This window comes from Cajanus cajan, chromosome 10, assembly GCF_000230855.2.
Source record: "Cajanus cajan strain Asha chromosome 10, NIPB_CcT2T_4, whole genome shotgun sequence".
Taxonomy (NCBI): Eukaryota; Viridiplantae; Streptophyta; class Magnoliopsida; order Fabales; family Fabaceae; genus Cajanus; species Cajanus cajan.
This window is the reverse complement of record NC_138526.1, coordinates 43,428,408-43,450,881: the sequence shown is the minus strand read 5'-3', so window position 1 is coordinate 43,450,881 and position 22,474 is coordinate 43,428,408. Positions and strand designations below refer to the sequence as shown.

Sequence of the window (22,474 nt, the reverse complement as noted above, 5' to 3'; positions counted from 1 at the left end):
CTAAAATGGGTGAGCAATTCAGAAAATCCTTAACTTTGAAGAAACCCCAAGGGTTGAGCCCATTTGAATTGCTAAGCGCCTAGGACCTTGAGACTGGATTTCACCCCTAGGACCAAACCGCTCAACCCTTTTCAACAGCTGAGCCCTTTGATCCCCTATTCCAACGTCATCAAATGATCCTGGAGAAGGAGGTGGTGAAGTCACATAATATGTTGGTTAAGTAGGAGGTAGACGAAACATCTTCCTGTAAAGAAAAATGATTCCCCAAGGTAGAAAAACATGAAAAGTGAAATTGTACAGGAATGGTAGCGATATAGTCTACACTTTATAGAGAGGGTGTTCTACTTTGAAGGCTTTGCTCTGTAGGAAGGAGGGTAAGACATGTAGCCTCTGCCTCTAGTTGGGATGTTTTTTTGGCTTGGTGTCTTGAGCATAGAGACAATGAAAAGTGTGATGCCTAACATAGTTGTCAAACCTCTTGTCAGCATAGTATTAAGGCATTTTCTCTTTACCCTTACAGATTGAACATAGAGCAGGCTTGGAGATAAAATTTGCAACATAAAATTTGGTCCAAGGCTGCAACATTCATGGTCTCTAAGGTCTTGCAAGCACGAAAGGTAGGTTCATAGAGGTGCCTTCCATACTCAGCTCTAGAACAACTCGTGAGGTGAGTAGATTCTGCATTTCGACCTATTGTTGTTGGACAATCCTCATCATCTAAGCATCCAACCAGGGAGGGTTGTTAAGATTGATCTCCCAGCGAACCTCCTTAATGACAAAGAGAGGATTGATTGTGATACTAGGGTTCTCTGCCATATGCTTATCTTCATATTGCCTAAAATTTAGAAATACAAAGCGCCACAGAGAATCTTGAATTGTAGACTCCCAAAACATCCTCTTCATCTATATGGACTTCTCCTCCTCATATATTTTCAATTCCCTCTACTCCTTTGAATCTGTGCTTTGAGTGTCTACTTGCTCAGATGAAGGGATAGACCAAGCAAAGTCTTCAAGTGTTCTATCATCTAGGTCCACCATTGAGAAGTTAACATTGATTGGGACTGCATTAATCACAACTTCTATGGAGATATCTTGTGTAGGCTTGATACGAACAAGTTCCACAAGGTTGGAAAAGATTGAAGCAGTCAGTATAGGACGATAAGATAATAACAAGAATTATAAGAATAAGATAATAATAACAAACAATGACAATAATAATAATGACAATGTCATTTATAATAGTAATCAATACAATAGTAATAAAGGACGAGATAATAGTAATGATAATGATTACAATAATGATTAACCATATTGGTAACTTGCCAACTGTGCATCCACAAAGGTGCTATAATATGCAAGTTCTACGATTCTACATGATCCCTAGAGTTTTCTTAGGACAAAAGTTATACTCAAATTTTAAGCATATCATACGACGACGAAAGAGGGATGTTGGGCAACATAGTTTTGACCATGGTATGCATGGTTTGATAAACAGAGGTGTCAAAGTTGAAATTCTTATATAAGATGTTGATGTTAGGGACGTGGGTGGGAATTGAGTTTCATGAATTGAGACATGACAGAAACTTAAATACTATCGATCGTTCCAAAATCTTCCAATTTGTAGGAGTATCCTAAAATTTCTTTAATCATATTTGTCCTTCTAGAATTATAATTTTTAGCAATTAAAACCGACCCTATGAGCGGAAGACCAAGTCTTGTGTACACTGCTGTAGAAGTCATGGAGGTTCCATTTTCACAATTTGTTTCCTTATTGCATGTTACATATCGACATTGTTTGTGTAAGTGAGAGACACGGGCATGCATAGGATAGGATCCTATCTGAGTGACAGGCCTAGCATATATTTTCCACCAAAATGAACCTTTGAACAATTTTTTATTTATATATTTTGAACAACTATATTGGGGTAGAAAATTGGGTTTCGTAGCTTGACTTTTGCAAAACAAAAAACTTGTCTCGGGAAAGTGTTTTACAATTTTTTTATATATAAAAATAAAAAAGATTACAAAAATGGTCGCAATAAAAATTGAACTTAAATCGTCATATTTTTAATTATCTCAACTCTTCCCCAACTAACTATTAAGTTAATCCTAGTGATTAAAGAGTGTTGTATAATATTGTAAACTGAGAAAATTGGATAATTTCACTAATTTATTTCATTGCCGAGTAATAGAGAAATGGTTACACCGCCAAAAACATTCTTACAAGAATCGGATCAAATAAAGGTGTAAAATTCTTCTGTTAAAAAAAAGTGAAAATTTCTTTACATGCATAAAATTCTTATAAAAATATTTTTTTTTAATCTTTTATTATTATAAATATAAAAATTTCAATCATATTTAATATAATTCTCATTTTCATTAAAAAATATGAATATATTATATTTTTATGGATAGAATTGAAGTTACTTTTTTTAATAACTATTTTCTTCCATTCTATTATTTCACATTAAATCATCAACTTTAATTTTTTAATTTTATTATAAAATAAAATTTTAAATTAATAAATGTCAATCATTGTTTATAGAAATAATATTATCAAGTATAATATTTTTAGAATGGAATTTCTAAAAAATGCAATATTATGCCTTTAAATAAATACTATGATATTATATATGTTACCCTAAGTTAGATAATGGGATTTTTTTTTAAAAAAAAAAAAAGCTGTTAGATAATGGGAATGTAATTAAATGTAAATAATGATCTGAAGCGTTATCTAAGCCCAAGAAGAAAAATAGTAGAGTGAACATTTATTGCCACAATGGTCCCATTTTCCCACTAGCTCGTCCCTCTTAACTTATAAAAATGGCTGTTCAGTTTTTCAGTAACAATTAATTCAAAACTCTAAACTTTAAATGAAATAAAAAAATTTATTAAACAAAAACAAGGAGAATTATATGGAATAGAATTAGTTACGATAATTTTTAATAATAACTCGTTCTTTTTCTTAAATCTCTCTAAAATATATAATTTGTGAAGTGTTTTTTTTATTCTTTCTTTATCTTTCTTTTTATAAGATTTAGATGAGCTATTTTTAATTGTATTTGCGGGATACATTCGTTTAGAGTAATCAGTTGATTTGCTTGAGTAAGTATTCCATGATGCATTGAGGTATGTTTTTATGTTTGTTCCTTAAGCGACTATATGATTCGTTTGAGCAAGCATAGAATTGATCTAAGCGGTATTTTATTCTCGCTCTAAGTGAAAAATTATAATACTACTCAACTACTTTTGGTTTTGTCTTGCTTAAATGACCAAATACTTGTTTAAGTGAGAATCGATTGATTTAGTCCTCTTAGTGCGTGTTTGAATTAAATTTTGTAACGTGATTTCTCAAATGAAACAGAAACAATTCCTAGTAACTTCTGCATAAATATAAGATTTAAACGTGAAAATTTATCACAGAATGCGGAAACAAACATGCACTTAATTTGAATCCTTAACTAATCCCTTATTCGTTCTTATCTTTTATGTATCTAAGATAGTAACAAAAGCATAAAAAATATATTAAACTTAAAGAATAAATAAAACTAATTTTTATATTTATTTTGATAAAAATAAAACTCTAAAGTTTAAGATATTCAAAAATTATTTAAATTAAATAAAAGATATTAATATTTTTAATAACATGGTGACATTTAACATTATGAATTGGTAGTAGAAATTCTGGATGATCACGACAATCTGCTACAAATCCAATTAAGCCAGTATTCATCCAAGTCTTTCGCATCATGGTTACCTTCATTTTCCTTCTGTTCTGCGTTAATCATACAATTCCATTTCGAAGAGCATGTCGCTGCAAAGATTGTGTAATATTGCTCAACTTGTACAGGTGTCAGTATAAGAGTGGTGTACATCTTATCATTATCAAGACTAATTACTTTTTTTATTTCTCATTTGTATCACATCATTTCATCTATTGTATTTGCAATACTTATCTCTTCTCTGTCTTTATCCTAAGTTATAATCAAATCATTTCTCTAACAATAATTGTACTTACACGAATCAGGTCGTCTTCCTAACTCGAATAAGTCGTCTTCCTTGTTGAGATTGTACGAAGTTGATTGATGAGTTGAATTCCTTCTCTCTGGTCTCCTTGCTCGGGCGTCTCGGATGTACCTACAAAAAGGACTCCGACGATCAAGTTAGTCCTCATCCATTGTGTATTCTCATTCTTATCGTTTACCTGGGTTGTGCGGTTTTCCGATGTAACCACCATAGCAGTTGTCCGAGGTGAGTTAATTATGGTTAGGTCGATCATTATTGGCACGTGTTATATATTTGATGTTGTTTATATATTGAGATATCGCTTTCGTTGATCTTAGGGTTTAAGTCAACTTACACTGGCCGATATGTCATATTAGGATCTCGGTATGACCTCGGTGGACCTCGGTGGTGGTACATACACAGTGTTTAAGTAATGACAGCTGGCGTCTAAAGGGTCGTGTCGTTTCAGTGCACGTGTTGGAAGGTGATGGGTTGCAATAAATGGGTGTCAAATACGAAACGACAGGCGTGTGGGGATGTGTGAGGTTTAAAGGAAACGCTTGGGTTTTGGAGGGATGTAAGAATGCTATTATAAAGGGATTTGTGCATAGACGTAAACATTCGTATGCTTTTAGGGAAGTGCTAGAAGGGGAAACGTGAAAGCAACGTCTCCGTGGGTAAAGCGTTGTCATTGTCAGGTATTCCCTTAGCCCTGCTGCGTTGCGTTTAAGTTTTGGCTACGGCCTATACGCATTCCATAGGCTTAAGTTTCTGGGTGAGGGTGGGATGAAAGGTGGTAAGGGAAAAGGTAAAATGGTGGAGGTGGAGGAGACGAAAGTTCGAAAAAGAGGGGGGGAACAATCGGAAAGATTCTCATCCCATAATTGTAGCATCTGGGTACGAATGGGTGAGGGCTGATGTTGGTCAGTATGGCAGCGGGTTTGGGTATTTAATGGGCGTGAGTGTTTTGCAGCATCACCTAAAGTTCTGTGTGCCCCCTATGCTAGAGCAAATCTTAATAGAACCCTGTTCGTCTGAGGAGCGTGTGTACTTCGAAGGGTCAAGTGTGGCTCCCGGTGTATATATGTATTAGTACGTGTTTAAAGATTTAGGTGTTCTAATGCCATTCACACCATTTGAGTGTTCGTTTTTGGAAAAGGTAAATATAGCACCAAGTCAACTGCACCCTAATAGTTGGGGTTTCTTGCGTGCATTTCAAATATTGTGTTCAGTATTAGGGATCGAAGTAAGTTTGTCGAGATTTATGCACTTTTATCAAATAAAGTTAGGAGAGCCCGTTTGGTTGGGTTTCACTAAGTGGGAGTTCAAAGGGGGGAGGATTGTTCCAAATATTCACGCAATCATACAAGAACTTCAAACAGGAATTCGTCAAAATTCGGTCTACGTGTAGTGATCCGAATTTAGATTGTGTGTTTTTCTTGAATGGGAGGCCGAGATTCCCGTTCTACTGGCAATCTCAACCTATTAAATTTTCCGGTTCGGAAGGTTTGGAATTAACCCCCTCCGAGGTGGAAGATATAGAAAAATTGCAAAAGCTACCTCGGCCTTTAGAAAGCAAATCAATTTTAGTGCTTGCTGGATCAAAGAATCCTCAAAAGGATTTAGAAAGTAAGTTATAATTATAATGTCGATAACGGTTAAATATATCTTGGATTGATTTTAACATAATGTTATGTTGGCTGATGTAGGTATCATGGGGAGGAGTAAGTGGTGCGAATTGAAGGGAAAATTCAATATAGAAGAGATTCCTGATACTGCTCCTCCGAAGCCGAAAGTGAAAAAACAGAAGGTAGGAAGTGAAGAGCTAAAAGCCAAGGAGCATAAGATTGCTGACGATGTGATTAGGGAGAAGCCCGAGATTGCTGCCCACATTGTGAGCTCGAGTGCTCCGAAGAAAGATGTTGAGAAAGACACGACCATTCCTGTGATTGATTTAGAGAAGGAAAAAGGTGTGTTTCTCGTTGTTATTAGATATTACATGAAAGAAAAGGTATGATTCCTGTTATTATCCTAATTTCAAATTGGTCATTTGTAGCCTTCAAACGCACAAATTCCTGAGTCACCGGAACAGTTGGTGTCGAATTTGGAGGCCTCAATTGTTGAACTCGGTGTGACTTCGCCTACTCCGCATGGGGGGCCAACCAAAAATCGGCCGAGGTCACTACATCAGAGATATGATACCGAGAATCCATTATCGAGGTTAGATCATGTGAGCATGTCACCCGACGTGAAGTCCTTTTGGAATGCCGAGTTGACTGCAGAGTCATTTTATAAGGAAGATCCAGCCTATATTGCTGATAAGGCTCTAATTGAAAAGGTTGGTCATGTCCAAGGTTTAGATTCCGTGCAAGTGTTTTTGCAAAGATCTATCGCTGTGGTAGATCATTGGAAGAAAAAGTGGGATAAAAATGTTGCACTGATGTCCAAGCTGAGGATCGAGAACGCCCAGGTTGGGTCACTAAATGCTGAGGTTGGTAGTTTAAAGGAAAAGTTGGAGGAAAACTCAAAGGCATTTGAGATTTCTGTGAGATCGAATAGGACATATGCGGCTAAGGTGGAGGACCTGTTAAAGAAGGTGAGTACCTTAGAAAAAGAAAAAGAAGTCCAAGCAGAGGCTGTGAAGACGTTGGAAAGGAAAGCAAAGGAGCATGAGGGGAATATGCAGAGCTTAAAAGGCGAGATGGTGGAGCTTTACAAGAAGAATAAAGCCTGTCAAGACGTTATTGCTGCTAATGTGAGGAAGATTCAGGAAATGGAGAGTGAGAATAAGAGGCTAAAGAAAGAGATGGAGGCTACCGAGTATGAAGTAGTCGCAGAACACAAGAAGGGATTTTCTAAAGCCTTGCAACAGGTGAAGTGCATTGCCCCAAATGTTGACTTAAAAGAGGTTCATATCGCCAAGGATGTTTCCAAAGGAGAACTTGTTAATGAAGACGACATCCCTGATGATATAAGCGGCGAAGAGAATACTGAATAGCTTTGCTAATTTAATGGATATTAGGGTATTTTGCATGTAGGATTTATGCTTACTTTACTATTGCTTGCCAACGTATTCATAGGCACTTTATGTAATTGCTGACAATCTTGTGAAGTTTTGAATATTATTTACATTGCTATGCCCAGATTTGACTCAAACTTGGTCATGTCGTGAATTAAGACTAAGGCAAATAACTTGTGTTGAAAGTGATGAAATTGGCTCTTACGTGAACGATTTATCTAATATATGGATAAAATAGGATCAACATAAATTTGGTGGCTAAATCATAAATAATTCAGAAAGCTCGACTCAAACTTGGCCATATTATGAACTGAACGGAATTATTGCTCAAACTTGGCTGAATTATTGCTCAAAACTTGGCTAATGGCTCAAATTTGGCCAATTTTGAAATCTTGATTAATGTCATCTAGAAATTAATGACCAAGGTTAATAATACTTGATTAATATTGACTCAAACTTGACCAAGTTTCAAATTGAAATTAACCTCGACTCATACTTGGACGAGTTGAATAACATTGGCTCAAATTTGGCCAAGTTTCAAGTTGAAATTAACCTCGACTCATACTTGGACAAGTTGAATAACATTGGCTCAAATTTGGCCAAGTTTTGAATTAAAGATAACATCGACCCAGATTTGGGTGAATTTATTCATTATCGGCTCAGACTTGGCCGAGTTTCGAGTCACAGATGATATCGACTCAGATGTTCATTATTGGCTCAAACTTGGCCGAGTTGAATGACGTTGGCTCAGACTTAGCTAACTTTCGAATTAAAGATAACGTCGACCCAGATTTGGACGAATTCGTTAACATACTACAAAAAAATCAAGTTTTAGCGACCACCAAAATCGGTCGCTATTTAGGTAAATTCAGTCGCTATTTCATTTAGCGACCGAAATAGCGACCGAAAAAAATCCGTCGCTAAAACCCTGGTCGCTATTTGAAATAGCGACCGAAATTTTTTCCGTCGCAATTTAGCGACCGAAAAATCAGTCGCTAGCCAATAAAAATCCGTCGCTAAAATTTTGGTCTCCTAACTTCTAGAGACCAATTTTGCGACCGAATTTTTTGGTAGCAATTTCCGTCGCTATTTTTTGTATTTATTTAATAAAAACATTTTATAAATCAGTCGCTAAATCGGTCGCTAAAAAACTGAAATAGCTATGGATAAAATCGGTCGCTATTTCAGTCGCTAAAAAACTGGAATAGGTACGGATAAAATCGGTCGCTAAAAAAATTGAAATAGGTACGGATAAAGTCGGTCGCTATTTCGGTCGCTAAAAAACTGAAATAGGTACGGATAAAATCGGTCGCTATTTCGGTCGCTAAAAATTTGAAATAGCTACCAATTATTTTGGTCACTATTTCGGTCGCTAATAACTTGAATTAGCTACAAATAATTTCGGTCGCTAAAATATACCAGTATTTTTAAATTCTTTTTTAGTTATAAATTTATACCTGTTAACGAATATGAAATTAATAATATATTTATTACACAATTTATAATAATAAACTAGAACATACTAAAAGACAAAATCTTATCGAAGAAAATTTATATTATAGTGAAAACTAAATAAAATATAAGTATGTCAATATAGTATGCTAAAAACACAATAACATAAAACGTTTAAACTTGAACAAAGTAATAGTCAAATACAATAAAATATCCTGAAACAAGTAAAATAAAGAAGCTCTAGAAAAAATTATTATTATTCCCAACTGAAGTGTAACCCCAAAAAACAAATGATAAAAATATTGTAACTTGTTAGCAAGCAGAACATCATAGAACCACTAAAGTCAATCTAATAGTGGCTTTACAGAGATTGAAATAATATACACAAAATCACAAGTTTCTACACCAAACAGAAAAACAAAAAAACAGAGTAACAACTATAGCCTTATCTTAATAAATGAGGTTGGCTACATGAATCACACGAGTTGAATAAGGAACAAATTTTCTCAGCTGCGACCAATCCACTGATGTGTGCCATATCTACCAATAATATAGCTTTCTGCTTATCGCAAACCTGTAATATGCTTCACGAATTTAACCTTGGGACTTCCATATAAAATTATAAATACAATCATTCAAAGTAAAAGGTAAAAGTAAAAAAAATCCTAACATACAATCAATTTATAAAATCATCCTGTACGGTATACTTGTGTATGCATATTACCTTGCGTACACGTTCATAATCATATAGGCGCGCATAAGCACTAGCTCCAGCAACAATCAGCTTTGGCCTGAAGAGTGTAGCCAATTTCTCCAACTACATTTCAAGATTTTCCCATCACAAAAACCTTGAGATGACTAAAAAGGGTGACATGAATTAAAAAACAATTAACAGATCTTATCTTGGAAACGTAAACAGTTTAAATCGATTGTCATACGATAGGTTACTATAAAGATAAAACCCAGCCTAATCAAATCAATATATATTATGTCGACTAATCAAATCAAGTAAACGCAGCCTGTCTAATATAGTATCGAGTTTTAGTTAGATAAAACCCAGGTTTAAGTAAATATTTCTATCAAAACATTAGATAAAATTTAGGATAAATTTTTCTAAATTCATCCCACAAACACATCTAAATTGTGACTAAGGAGACTGATGACAAAAATGTAGCATCTTGATTAATTATTAAGTAATTCTTATTCAAATTCAAATTACATGCAAATGATTGGAAAATATGTTAAAACAAGATTAAAAAAAATTAAAAATAAAATAAAAGTTGTGTGAGACATGATGACAATTTCTTTTTTCATCAAACCTTATTCAGTCTCAGAAGTTGGATTAAGTTCCGTAATAAACATTAGAAAAAAAAATAATTAATGAGCTTATAATGTTTGTGTATACCAAATATTTTAAGTCAAGTCACTCGGAGAGGGAACTGATTTAATGGATACTTCTAGTAAAGGAAAGACAAGATTAGGCAATTAAGCGTAGAAAGTTTAGTTGATAGAATAATCAAATCAATAATATGTGCATGCTAATAGGGGATAACTCCTCCTGACTTAACTGTCAAAGGCTAAGGACCCTAAAAAATACATAACAGCATTACTCACCATTTAAACTCAGTAATATTTGCTCATTGTTCTCTTCCATCCAATCTGTTTACAACCTCACACACTTCTATAGACTCTCAAACAAGTCATCCAGTCAGAAATTTTTGAGTTGCTTACAGATTTTGTCTTCTCCAAATGCAGCATTTCTCCACCTTATTTGCCTAAACCAGCAAAACCAAGCCAATTGTAAATCTTTCCTATGATAAAAGATTTCATGTAGTAAGGACAAGGGAATGCATGGATTCAGACAAGACATGGTTGAGTACAGCTTTTCACCATTAAAGTCTGAAATTTATATACAATCAATGTGAGAATGAATTAGTGACGCGACACTAATCTAATCCCAAGCACTCGTTACACCTTGACCATAGCCTCCACCATAATTGCCATATCCACCGCCACCACTTCCACCATAGTAATCTGTTCCTTTATATATATATACATATAAATGTATTATAAAGATGAAATGAATGGTGGAAGTTCAAACTTGAAAGTACCTGATCTCCATGAGAAAGATGGCCACCATGAGGAAGATCAAGTGCCATGATTCTATCATGAGGTTTTAGCAATGCAGTATAAACATGAAAGTTTGCAGGAGACCCAGACAAAGGCTGCACGTTCACTGCAATTAAAGGGGTAACAATGTCATATCAGGAGACTTAAACAAACACCTAATACTTTTAAATTTTAATGAATCTATTGAACATCAAAACAACCAAAACGGCAAAAGCAATTCAAATACCTATGGAAGAAGATTGTGATTTAGGAGGCGGCAAAACTTCATCAGAAGCATCAGGAATCTGCTTCCGCGCTTCCAACATCTGATTCATAACGTCTCGGACTAACTTTACCTAAACCAAACACCACGCACTCTCAATTCACTTCCAAATTACCATAAATAAATATCACCATTCACCGCCAATAACAACAACAAACCTTATCAAAATGTCGATTCTCGAAAACCTTCATATACTCAGCCTTGAACTCCGACAAGAACTCCCTCTCCACATTGGCAACAACCACGAGAGCCTCCGTCGCGACCTTCCGCGTTGACCAATTGTCGCTGCTCAGCGACACCACCAACCAGGGATTTGGAGCTCCGTCGATCGCGAAAGTGAGACACAGCACCACGCTGGCCTGGGCGTTCTGGTCCTGCTCCGTGAACAGCGCCTCGCCAACGGCTTCACGAACGAACCTGACGAGTCCACGTCTTGGAGCCGCATTACGATGCAATCGGGCTTGAAGATGCAAAAAGAGAAAGAGAGGGATTACCAGAAGACGAAAAAGAGAAAGAGAGGGAGAGTTAGGGTTTAAGTTTTTTCATGATTTGGGTCGAAAGCCCATGCCCCCTTTGTACCCAAGCACTCATTCATTGTCCATAATTGTGTTATACTACCCTAATCACTTTTATAAGATTTAAATACCTATTTAATAATTTTATAAATTTTATTTTTCAATTTCTACAATTAAAAACAATTTTAGTCATTTATACATATTTTTTTCTCTTTTAATCTCTGTCACCTATTTATTATAGGAACTAAAAGATAAATTTTATAATGATATAAAAATTAAAAAGAATTGAAAAATAATATGATTAAGTGCTAAAATGAAATATTTTTCACTATAAGAATTAAAAATAAAATTCATATATTTCAACCTTTATTCGTAAAAAACGCTCCACTACAACTTTCTTAATCCTTTTTATAAGACATTTTCCAAATTATTTGTGGCATTAATTACTTTTATAAGAATAACCTTAAGTAGAAATACCTTAATTAATTAGGTAGAAACTAAAAACAATGCAATCTCAATAATTTTAATGATAATAACAAAAAAAGAGGAATTATATAGATTTTTTACTACTTAATTTTTTCTACTGTTAACATTTTAAATTTTGACATGTTTATTAAAAAAAAATTCAAAGACTAAAACTAAATAAAAATTTTAGTCTAAAAACATAAATTGAAAAAAAAATTAAGAACATTTTTTTTAGTATATATTAAAATTAATTAAATATTTGTATTTAAGAAATTATTACAGATTTTAAATATATATTTTAAAGTTTTTATTTTATTAAATTAATTGAAAATAAATTATATTTTATCACTTTTTAATAAATAATGAAATTAAATAAACTAAATCTTATAATGATTATTTTTTTAATGATACTAAATTAAATATTCTAATTATTTTACAATAAATTAAAATGAAAAAATAATAAAATATTTTAACTGATATTTCAAATAAAACACATTAAAATATTATAATAAAAAAAAATCCAGTATTAAATTAAAAGATTATAAAAATCATAACTAAAATTATAATAAATATTCTGATATTAAATATTTGTATAAAAAAATTGCTACAAATTTTAGATTTTATTTATTATATTTTACAATCAAAACATATCTAATATTAAATCAAAAAGATTATAAAAATTATAATTCAAATCATAATAAATAATTCGATATTAAATTTATTATATATTAAAATTAATTAAATATTTTTAGATTTTAGATTTTATTTACTATGTTTTATAATCAAAAGAAATCTAATATTAAATCAAAAGATAATAAAAATTATAACTAAAATCTTAATAAATTTTCTAATATTAAACTTAGTATATATTAAAATTAATTAAATATTTGTATTTAAGAAATTATTACAGATTTTAAATATATATTTTAAAGTTTTTATTTTATTAAATTAATTGAAAATAAATTATATTTTATCACTTTTTAATAAAGTAAGTGAATGATAATAAATTAATTAAAATTTTAAAATATATTTTAATTAAAAATATTTTTTTATCAATACAGTGACTAAAAAAATTATAATAAATAATGAAATTAAATAAATTAAATCTTATAATGATTATTTTTTTAATGATACTAAATTAAATATTCTAATTATTTTACAATAAATTAAAATGAAAAAATAATAAAATATTTTAACTGATATTTCAAATAAAACACATTAAAATATTATAATCAAAACAAATCCAGTATTAAATCAAAAGATTATAATTAAATATTTTTTAAAATTTAATTAAATATTTTTGTCAAAGAAACTGATACAGATTTTAGATTTTATTTATTATATTTTATAATTAAAAGAAATCTAATATTAAATTATAAGATAATAAAAATTATAAGCTTCTGTATTATATATATATATATATAATTACTTTCAGTAATATATCAATGAATCAAACTAGCGTAGCGGTTTCGTAGTTGGCCCATGGTTACCCATAGGACCCAGGATTGAAACCTGGCTGTGCAACTTTAATGAAAAGTGTAATTTTAGTCTATTCATAAAATTTAATAAAAAAATTTAGCGACCGATTTTAATTCGGTCGCTAAGTTTGTTTGTATTGTTTAGCTACCGAAATTTAATCGGTCGCTAAAAATTTCAAAAGTTTAGTATTAGCGACCGAATTAAATTCGGTCGCAATTTTTTGATAATCTTTTCAAAATTGGTCGCTAATTTCGTCGCAAACTACATTCCCATGAAACAAAATTAAACAGCGACTGATTTAGCGACTGATTTTATTGCTACCGATAAAATCCGTCGCTAATTCCGTCGCAAAACAGCGACTGATCAAATTCGGTCGCTAAATCAGTCGCTAAATTATTCGGTCGCTAATTCGGTCGCAAAATAGCGACCGATAAATTTCGGTCGCTAATTTCGGTCGCTATTTTGTATTTTTCTTGTAGTATCGGCTCAGATTTGGCCAATTTTTAAGTGTAATGAATTAAGAGTTAGCAACAAGTTAAAGCGCGAATTGAAAAAATTGGAAGGCAATAAAAGAGAAGAAATAAAATTGGAAGAAGAGAGAACTTGTAATATTGAGTTATATGTGCATTACATCTCTCAGGTTGACCTTAGGTATGCCTCGTTAAAACCTCTTCAGCCAAAACCCTTCTTTTTTACTGGGAAAAAAGACTGAAGTAGGAAAAAGAGTACATTACCTGGGTTTACACATTTCAACTGAAATAAAATTTCAAATGGGTGGCGTTCCAAGTTCTAGGAAGAACTTTGCCACTGAGCTCGGCTAGTCTATACGCTCTATTTTGTAGGCATTCTAGGATGCGAAAAGGACCCTCCCAATTGGCTGCGAACTTTCTTGCTGAGGTATCTTTCCTAGCGTCGCCTGTGGCCCTCAAGATGAGATCGCCCTCATGAAAGGATCTCGGTTTGAGCTTCGAGTTGTACCTCCGTGATGCTCGAAGTTTGCATGCTTCTTCTTGAACTCGGGCATGCTCCCTTGTTTCATCAAGTAAATCTCTGTCCAAGCTCAGCTGTTCTCCATTTTGGGACTCGGTAAATGTTAATCTTTTGTGACTCGGCTCGCCAACTTCAACGGGTATCATTGCATCGGAGCCATAGGTCAACCTATAGGGAGTTTCTTGAGTGGTGGTCTGTCGCGTGCAATGATATGCCCACAGAACACTAGATAACTCTTCAACCCACTCTCCTTTAGAAGATCCTAGCCTCTTCTTGAGTTCACGGAGAATCACTTTATTTGCTGCCTCAGCTTGGCCATTTGTTTGTGGGTGTTCTACTGAGGTGACTTTATGCTTGATTCCGAGTTGCTTCAAGAATTGCTCAAAATTTTTATCTACAAATTGCTTGCCATTGTTTGTGGTGATTGCTTGAGGTAGGCCATACCTGCAAATGATTTTCTTCCACGTGAACCGCTGCACGTTGGTTGCTGTAATCCGAGCTAAAGGTTCAGCTTCAATCCACTTTGTGAAATAATCAATCCCTACAACCAAAAATTTCAATTGGCCTTTGGCAATTGGGAAAGGATCGAGTATGTCCATACCCCACCACGCAAAGGGCCACGCTGATTGCATTGAGTGTAGTGCTGTTGCGGGTAACTGATGCAGGTTGCCAAATTTCTGACAAGCTTGACATTTTTGTACATATGCTTTACAATCCGATCTCATAGTTGGCCAATAGTAGCCAGCTCAGACCACCCTTGCAGCCATGGACCGAGCTCTAGAATGCATGCCACAAATGCCTCTATGGATCTCGTCCATTACGTACTCAGCTTGATCCGAGGTAAGGCACTTTAAAAGGGGGACTGAGAATCCCCTTTTGACCAACTCACCAGCTTCGAGTGTGAAATGGCAAGATTTGGCTTTGACCTTTGAAGCCTCAACTTTGTCACTTGGTAAAGTACCGTCTATGAGATATTTCCAAATGCTTAACATCCAACTGGACTGACCAGGATTGTTAGCCAAAACTGCTACAGAATCATAGCTTGGTGCGCTAATTGTCTCCTGGATAATTGTTTTGTGTTGGCCTGGACGTTTGGTGTTGGCTAACTTGGAGAAGAGGTCAGCTCTAACATTGTGTGCTCTTGGGACATGTTCGATCTGAAAATGGTCAAAAGAAGAGGTCAAATGAGACACCATAAGGTTGTACCTTTGCAGCTGAGGTTCTTTTGTTTGGTAGCTTCCTCCGACTTGCTCGGTAATTAATTTGGAATCGCTACAACATCTGAGCTTCTTAACACCAACATCTTTTACGAGCCTTAAACCTGCAAGTAGAGCTTCATACTCTGCCTGGTTGTTAGTAGCTCGGAAATCAAACTTAATTGCAAGTTCAAGCATCATATCATCAAGGCCTTCAAGGATAATTCCGGCACCACTACCTTTGGTATTAGACGAGCCATCGACGTGTAAAATCCAACATTGATCTTCCAATGGGACGCTAGGGGTGAGCTCGGCTATGAAATCGGCAAGACATTGTGCTTTCAACGCTCCTCGGCTTTCATACTTGATTCCGTATTCAGATAGTTCGATTGACCAAGCTGTCATCCGACCTGCAAGATCAGGCTTCTGAAGTATCTGTTTGATGGGATAGTCAGTCTTGACCATAATTTGATGACTTTGGAAGTACGGCCGGAGCCGGCGAGCCGAGGTTATCAAGGCTAAGATCAGTTTCTCAATAGTTTGATACCTCTGCTCGGTTGCCTGCAAAACACGACTGATAAAGTAAATGGGAATTTGTTTCTTACCATCGGCTTGCATAAGTGTTGCACTGATTGCATTATCGGCAACGACAAGGTACAACAAGAGATCAGCACGATCCTGAGGTTTGGTTAGTATAGGAGGTGAACTCAGAAAACTTTTGAAACCCGAAAAAGCTTGTTCACATCGGGCATCCCAGCAAAAATCCTTGGGTTTCTTGAGCAAGCTAAAAATAGGCTTGGCCTTTTCTGCCATCTTGGGGATGAACCGAGATAAACTAGCGAGCCTGCCCGCCAACCTCTGTACTTCTTTATGATTTTGGGGGCTCCTCATGTTGATCAACGCCTGACACTTGTCTGGATTTGCTTCTATCCCTCGGCAAGTAATCATAAATCCTAAAAATTTCCCACCTTGAACTCCAAAAACACATTTTTCAGGATTTAATCTCATGTTATGCTTTCTGACTTGTTGGAGGATCTCCTCGAGGTCTTGGGTGTGATCTACGGCTGACTTCATTTTGATGACCATGTCATCAACGCAAACCTCAAGATTGCAGCCGATCTGGTCAACGAAGACCTTGTCCATTAGTCTCTGATATGTTGCTCCAGCATTCTTAAGTCCAAATGGCATGACATGATAGCAGTAGTTGGCTTGTTCTGTGATAAAAGCAGTGTACTCTTCATCTGGGGCATACATAAGGATCTAGTTATAACCTGAGTAGGCATCTAGGAAGCTCAGCATAGCATAACCCGAGGCTCCATCCACCAATTTGTCAATACTAGGTAAAGGGTATGCATCTTTTGGACAGGCTTTATTCAGATCTGTATAGTCAACACACATACGCCACTTGCCGTTAGATTTCTTGACCATTACGACATTAGCTAGCCAAGTGGTGTATGTAATCTCTCTGATGAATCCTGGCATTTAACAATTTTTTGAGTCTCAATTTTAACAGCTTCTCTTCTCTCGCTACCAATCTTTCTTTTCTTCTGAGATATTGGCTTTTCTTCTCTGTAAATGGCTAATTTGTGGCAAATAAAACTGGGGTCTATCCCTGGCATATCTGCACTGCTCCAGGCAAAAAGGTCAGCATTTTCAATTAAAATTGACATGATTTTACCTCGGAGCTCGGGCTCTGTGTGCTTTTCGATTTTGGTGCATTGTCCCGGCCTTTTACCAATTTGGAACTCTAGCAAATCATCAACAGGACTAGGTCGGTGGTCATACATGTCAACTCGGGGATCCAGCTCGACCATTTCGTTCTTGTCAAGATGGGCCACTGTGGTTGAACTTGTCGTTCCGAGTTGAGGTTTGGTGGGAGTGATCTTGAGACTTTCGGCGTAACATTTCCTTGCTAACTGTTGATTGACTTTGATAGCTATGATTTGTCCATTAGTCCCCGGGAATTTCATGGTCAAATGAGGTGTAGATACTACAGCTCTCAACTGGTTCATTGTCGGTCTTCCGATAAGGATGTTGTAAGAAGTCATGGCATCAACTAAGAGATATTTCACCAACACCCTTCTCGAATTCGAAGCTGTACCAAAAGAGGTTAGTAATTCAATAAACCCGCGAGTATGGACTCGCTCACCTGCGAAGCCTACAAGAGGCTCAGAGTGTGGTTGGATCATGCTGTGAGGAATATCAAGCTTTAAGAAAGTTGGCCAATATAGCACATCGGCAGAGCTGCCTTGATCAATTAATGTCTTCTGAACTTCCCAGTTGGCTACTTCGACCGAGATGACCATTGGATCATTTTGGTTTAGGCTTATGTCTGGCTTAAATTCTGAATTGGAGCAGTTGTCAACATTGTGGACATTGCGGAGATGCCGCTTTCGAGCAGAATTAGAACTTCCTCCTCCAGCAAACCCGCCAGCAATAGTGTTGATAACGCCACGTATGTTGTTCCCCTCAGAGGATTTATCAGCGTGTTGTGGGTCGGCGCTATTTGCACTTGGTTTGCTTTCCTCATGGGCATTGGTTTGGTGGTAATTGTGGTGCTCAGATCGGCCTTGGTAATTTGGATAGCGCCCTTGATATCGGCCTGGATGTCGGTCGCATCCTCTACCACGTCCTCGAAAGCCTCCATGAGAAGTCTGTTCGCGTTGGATATATTGCCCGAGGTGACCAGCCTGGATAAGTTCTTCTATGCGGTCTTTGAGACTCCAACACTCCTCTGTTGTATGCCCGTAATTTCGGTGATAGCGGCAATGCTTGCTCTTGTGGCATTGGCCGAGTTGTGCGCGGGTGGAGGTAGAGAGATCAAATCTGCATGGTTAGCTTCCTCTAAAATATTAATACGAGGAGCATTAAGAGGGGTATAAAATTCATACCTGGGACCTCGTGACTGACGAGGTCTTTTTGATCTCTGGTCGAAATGAGTTTTGGACTTCTCCCTGGTACTAGACTCCCCTTTGGCAGCGAGGTCATCTCGGATATGGTTACGAAACTCAGCATGCTCTTCCATCTGAATATATCTGGCAGCGCGTGCTCGAAGTTCATCCATGGTGGCTGGTTGGTGTCGGCAAAGACTGTCAACGAAGGGTCCAGGTTTAAGTGCCATCAGCATGGAATGGAGGGCGACTTCAGGATTAAGGTTTCGGATTTTGATGCAAACGTTAGCAAATCGCTCCATAAAATGCCTGAGGGATTCATCATCCTGTTGTCGCAAATTGGACAGCGTTGCCGAGGTGATATGATGAGGTCTGCTGGTAGCGTATTGGGCAGAGAAAAGGCGGACCAAGGTATCGAAATTGTCTACTGATCTGGATGGTAGTTGTGTGTACCAACTGAGAGCGGCTCCTTTGAGTGAAGTTGGGAACACGCGACACATAATGGCATCGTCATTTGTGTACAGGTTAATCTGGGTAACATACGCATCAATGTGTTCATCGGGATCAGTAGTTCCATCATATCTGTCGATATTTAATGGCTTCCAAGTATTTGGAAGGGAACTTCCATTATTCCATCAACGAAGGGATGTCGTCGAGTGGAAAGAGGATCATGATCAGGGCGGGTGATGTGGGTTTGCGCGGATCGGTGAGTTCGGCTGGGTTGAGGAGGGTACGTAGGATCAGGATAAGACTGATATTCTTCCGTGGTTGGTGGAGCATGGCTAGCATGGTGAGTGTATGGTGGTGGTGGATTTTGTTGCCATTGAGCTCGGAACGCGGCTTGTTCAGCGCGTAACTGTTGTAAGTCGGCTTCGTGCTGTTTTCGAAGGTTTTCCATCGCCGCCGCATGTTGTTGCTGCATTAATTCAATTTGTTCAAGTAACCGTCGTAAGGCATGGTTATCTTCCATAGTGGGTGTATTTGGGCGAGGTATGCTTGTTGCTCTGTTGGTCTGGCTTCGGTTTGAAACCATAAGGGTGAAGGAGGAAAAGTTTTATCAGGCCCTCCTTCTAGCGCCAAATGTACTTACACGAATCAGGTCGTCTTCCTAACTCGAATAAGTCATCTCCCTTGCTGAGCCTAGCCGAGATTGTACGAAGTTGATTGATGAGTTGAATTCCTTCTCTCCGGTCTCCTTGCTCGGGCGTCTTGGATGTACCTGCAAAAAGGACTCCGACGATCAAGTTAGTCCTCATCCATTGTGTATTCTCATTCTTATCGTTTACCTGGGTTGTGCGGTTTTCCGATGTAACCGCCATAGCAGTTGTCCGAGGTGAGTTAATTATGGTTAGGTCGATCATTATTGGCACGTGTTATATATTTGATGTTGTTTATATATCGAGATATTGGTTTCGTTGATCTCAGGGTTTAAGTCAACTTACACTGGCCGATATGTCATATTAGGATCTCGGTATGACCTCGGTAGACCTCGGTGGTGGTACAACAATATTTAAGCTCAAAATGAAAACAAGATGCGAGAAAAGAAATTTTTATTCCAAGTCCCATGCATACTGAACATGCTTTCACCACCATCACTACCACCGTCAAATAAAAAAGTAGCAACCCCCCATGTTGTCCTTTACTGAATCGCACACTACATGTCTAATGAGTTAATAAGAAAGCACAATAGGAAACAACATACACAATCATTTAGGATTTTAATGTTGCGAGTCCTCGCTCGATGACAGAAATGAAATATTCAAATTCCCCACTTCTAAAAACCAAGCCAAGCTCTAATCCTCCTTCTTTGTCCCCACTTTCAGCAAGAGACATGCACTTAGGGGAATGTACCATCTCGACTTTGGTAGGTTTTCCAAACCCAAAATCAGTCTCATAAACAGTGAAGTTAGGTGACCCTGTAACTAGTACCGTATTTCCCAATACAGATATCTTCCTCAATAATGCCCTCCAATTTTCTGCACCTTTAAGAGGTTCAGTTTTCATATCAGTTATTGCTCTTGCAATAGCCTTCACCGCCTTCAAAAAACCACCTTCTCCCTTGAGCTCCTTTCTCTTGAGCACTGCATAACATTTTGTTAAGCAATTTCCGAAGTATGTTGCCGGTACAGGATACTCAAAGCGATCTCTACAATCTGCTGCAAAACGAAAGTACTCCTCTTTGACCTCTTCTCCTTCTTCATCATTATCATCATCTCTATGTTTTGCTTTCACTAAGCTAACCCACACGAAAGCACACGTCACCACAAATTTTGATAGATATTGTGGTGCTTTGAATTCATCTTTTTCTTTCCTCTGATTCAGCACATATCTTTTCAGCCCCTCGATATCATCTCTTCCAAACACAATTGTTGCTTTGGCATAATCTTCATTATTTCCAGTGGAAATCTCAGAAGTAGTGGTTGTCTTACCTACGAGTTTGTCCTTCCAAGTTGACCTCTCTTCAAAATAGTTTCCCAAGAAAATAGCCTCGAGTCCCTTGGGGTCCTTCAACACTTCCCTATCAAAGCAAGGTGGAGACTTCTCCACAAGTGTCAAGTCAACGCCACCGCTTAGACAGATGGAAGACCAAGACTTCATGAAATGGCTGCAACACCTATCATCCATCATGTGGCAATAAGTGATGGCTATGCAAAGGCCACGGTTGGGGAAAACCGTGACTTGCAAGGCCAACAATGGGAAAACGAACTTGCCATCATGCGTGTTTGTGCATGTTAACTTTGGAACCAAGTGATCCAAGTCCTTGAGACTTTTGGGGTGGTTTGAGGAAAGATGGTTGAAATCATCTCTGGACTCGATGATGGTTAAGGTGACAGAGTCATGATCGGTGCAACGAATGAAGGGCTTGTGGGGTGGTGGAGGACAGAGGAGATTTCCAGCAAGAGGGAAGAAACGTTCAAGTGTAAGAGAGAGAGAGTGTTTGAGAGAGGGAAGTGTAGTTTGGTAGAAAATGTGTGTTGGGTGGGAAAAGTGATAGAAGAATTGGCGTCTCACATAAATAGGACCTGTCAAAGGCAAATCAAGGAATGTGAGGGGAAGAGAGGTGGTTGTTGTCACTGCTGGAGTAACCTCAGATTTCTCAACAAGCTTATGTGCACTAGGCTCTGCCATTTGTTCAAACAATATACGAGATATGATGATGATTGATGAGATGCAAGGTTATTGAAGAGAGGCATTCATATATATCCTCTTGGTTTCGTTGATGGATTCAAAACTCCAAGTTAAAGTTCTCGGAACGTATAAGCCACGTCTAGTTATGTGGAAAAATTATTCTAACGTCAAACTTTCTAATATCATTCGTCAGCGTAGTTGCAAAATAGAATTACAATTCTTAATGTTATGGAGGACAGCAAAAGTTCAATGGGGGAATGTCTTCCAACATGTCAACGCATTAGTTGTTGTTTAATTAATTGTAATTACATAATGATAATTGAATCCAGGAAGACCAATTTTTACATGAAAACTTTACAACAACTTATGCAACATTTTTTTTTAATCTATAACTCTCAGTCAATAATAAATATAATAATGCAATGATAAAAAAAAAGTAGAGATAAAAAATAATGTCATATACAATTTTATTTACATTATATCATTACATTTTTTTTATAATAAATGTAATTATTTTAATTTTGAGAGAGTATTTTTAAAAGACAAAATTTAGATACAATAAATATCATACTATTAATATTATTCTCTAATTAAAATTAGAATTTTTCATGGATAATATGTATATTTATAATAAATTATTTCATTATATATATGTAGATATGATAGTAAATTCAGCGCATGTTTAGAATAGAGTTAAAAAAAAGGTGTATCTTCACTATCCATTTGATTTAACCCTCTAAATTTTATAATATTTAAATATTTTTAAAATAAAAAATTTTAAAAGAAATTTAATAGTTATATTTTTCAAAATAAAGAGTAAATTTTGAAATTTAAAAAATATTTAAATAAAATCCTATCATCCACGTGATTTTAGAGGAGGTGATTTAGTAAAGAATGGAAAAGAAAGAGAGGGATTATAAGAGAATTAAAAAAAATGTTTG

At 36.2% G+C, this 22,474-nt stretch overlaps 3 protein-coding genes across 3 annotated transcripts; all 3 read right to left on the bottom strand.

Annotated features, from left to right (window-relative positions):
- Positions 1–7,972: 7,972 nt before the first annotated feature.
- On the bottom strand, positions 7,973–13,778 carry LOC145952654 (uncharacterized). Its single transcript, XM_083065505.1, has 4 exons — positions 11,027–13,778; positions 10,833–10,941; positions 9,201–10,712; positions 7,973–9,050 (listed from the first exon to the last, which is right to left on the bottom strand). Exons 1-3 carry the CDS (start codon positions 11,057–11,059, stop codon positions 10,519–10,521), a joined length of 336 nt encoding a protein of 111 aa, XP_082921631.1. The 5' UTR covers positions 11,060–13,778; the 3' UTR covers positions 7,973–9,050; positions 9,201–10,518.
- Positions 13,779–15,063: 1,285 nt separating this feature from the next.
- LOC109796477 (uncharacterized) lies at positions 15,064–16,767 on the bottom strand. Its single transcript, XM_083064885.1, has one exon. It carries the CDS (start codon positions 16,765–16,767, stop codon positions 15,064–15,066), a length of 1,704 nt encoding a protein of 567 aa, XP_082921011.1.
- A 3,170-nt stretch (positions 16,768–19,937) lies between these two features.
- On the bottom strand, positions 19,938–21,619 carry LOC109817635 (coumaroyl-CoA:anthocyanidin 3-O-glucoside-6''-O-coumaroyltransferase 1). The gene has a single exon (XM_020382954.3). The coding sequence runs from the start codon at positions 21,531–21,533 to the stop codon at positions 20,115–20,117; it is 1,419 nt and encodes a 472-aa protein (XP_020238543.1). The 5' UTR covers positions 21,534–21,619; the 3' UTR covers positions 19,938–20,114.
- Positions 21,620–22,474: the final 855 nt, after the last annotated feature.

Excerpts from the sequence above, each read along its gene's own strand:
- LOC145952654 (XM_083065505.1), bottom strand. The coding sequence starts at position 11,059 with ATGAAGGTTTTCGAGAATCGACATTTTGATAAG. Across the intron at positions 10,942-11,026 it reads AGAATCGACATTTTGATAAG|GTAAAGTTAGTCCGAGACGT; the intron begins GTTTGTTGTTGT and ends TGTTTGGTTTAG. Across the intron at positions 10,713-10,832 it reads ATCACAATCTTCTTCCATAG|TGAACGTGCAGCCTTTGTCT; the intron begins GTATTTGAATTG and ends CTTTAATTGCAG.
- LOC109796477 (XM_083064885.1), bottom strand. The coding sequence starts at position 16,767 with ATGTATGCCCCAGATGAAGAGTACACTGCTTTTATCACAGAACAAGCC.
- LOC109817635 (XM_020382954.3), bottom strand. The coding sequence starts at position 21,533 with ATGGCAGAGCCTAGTGCACATAAGCTTGTTGAGAAATCTGAGGTTACT.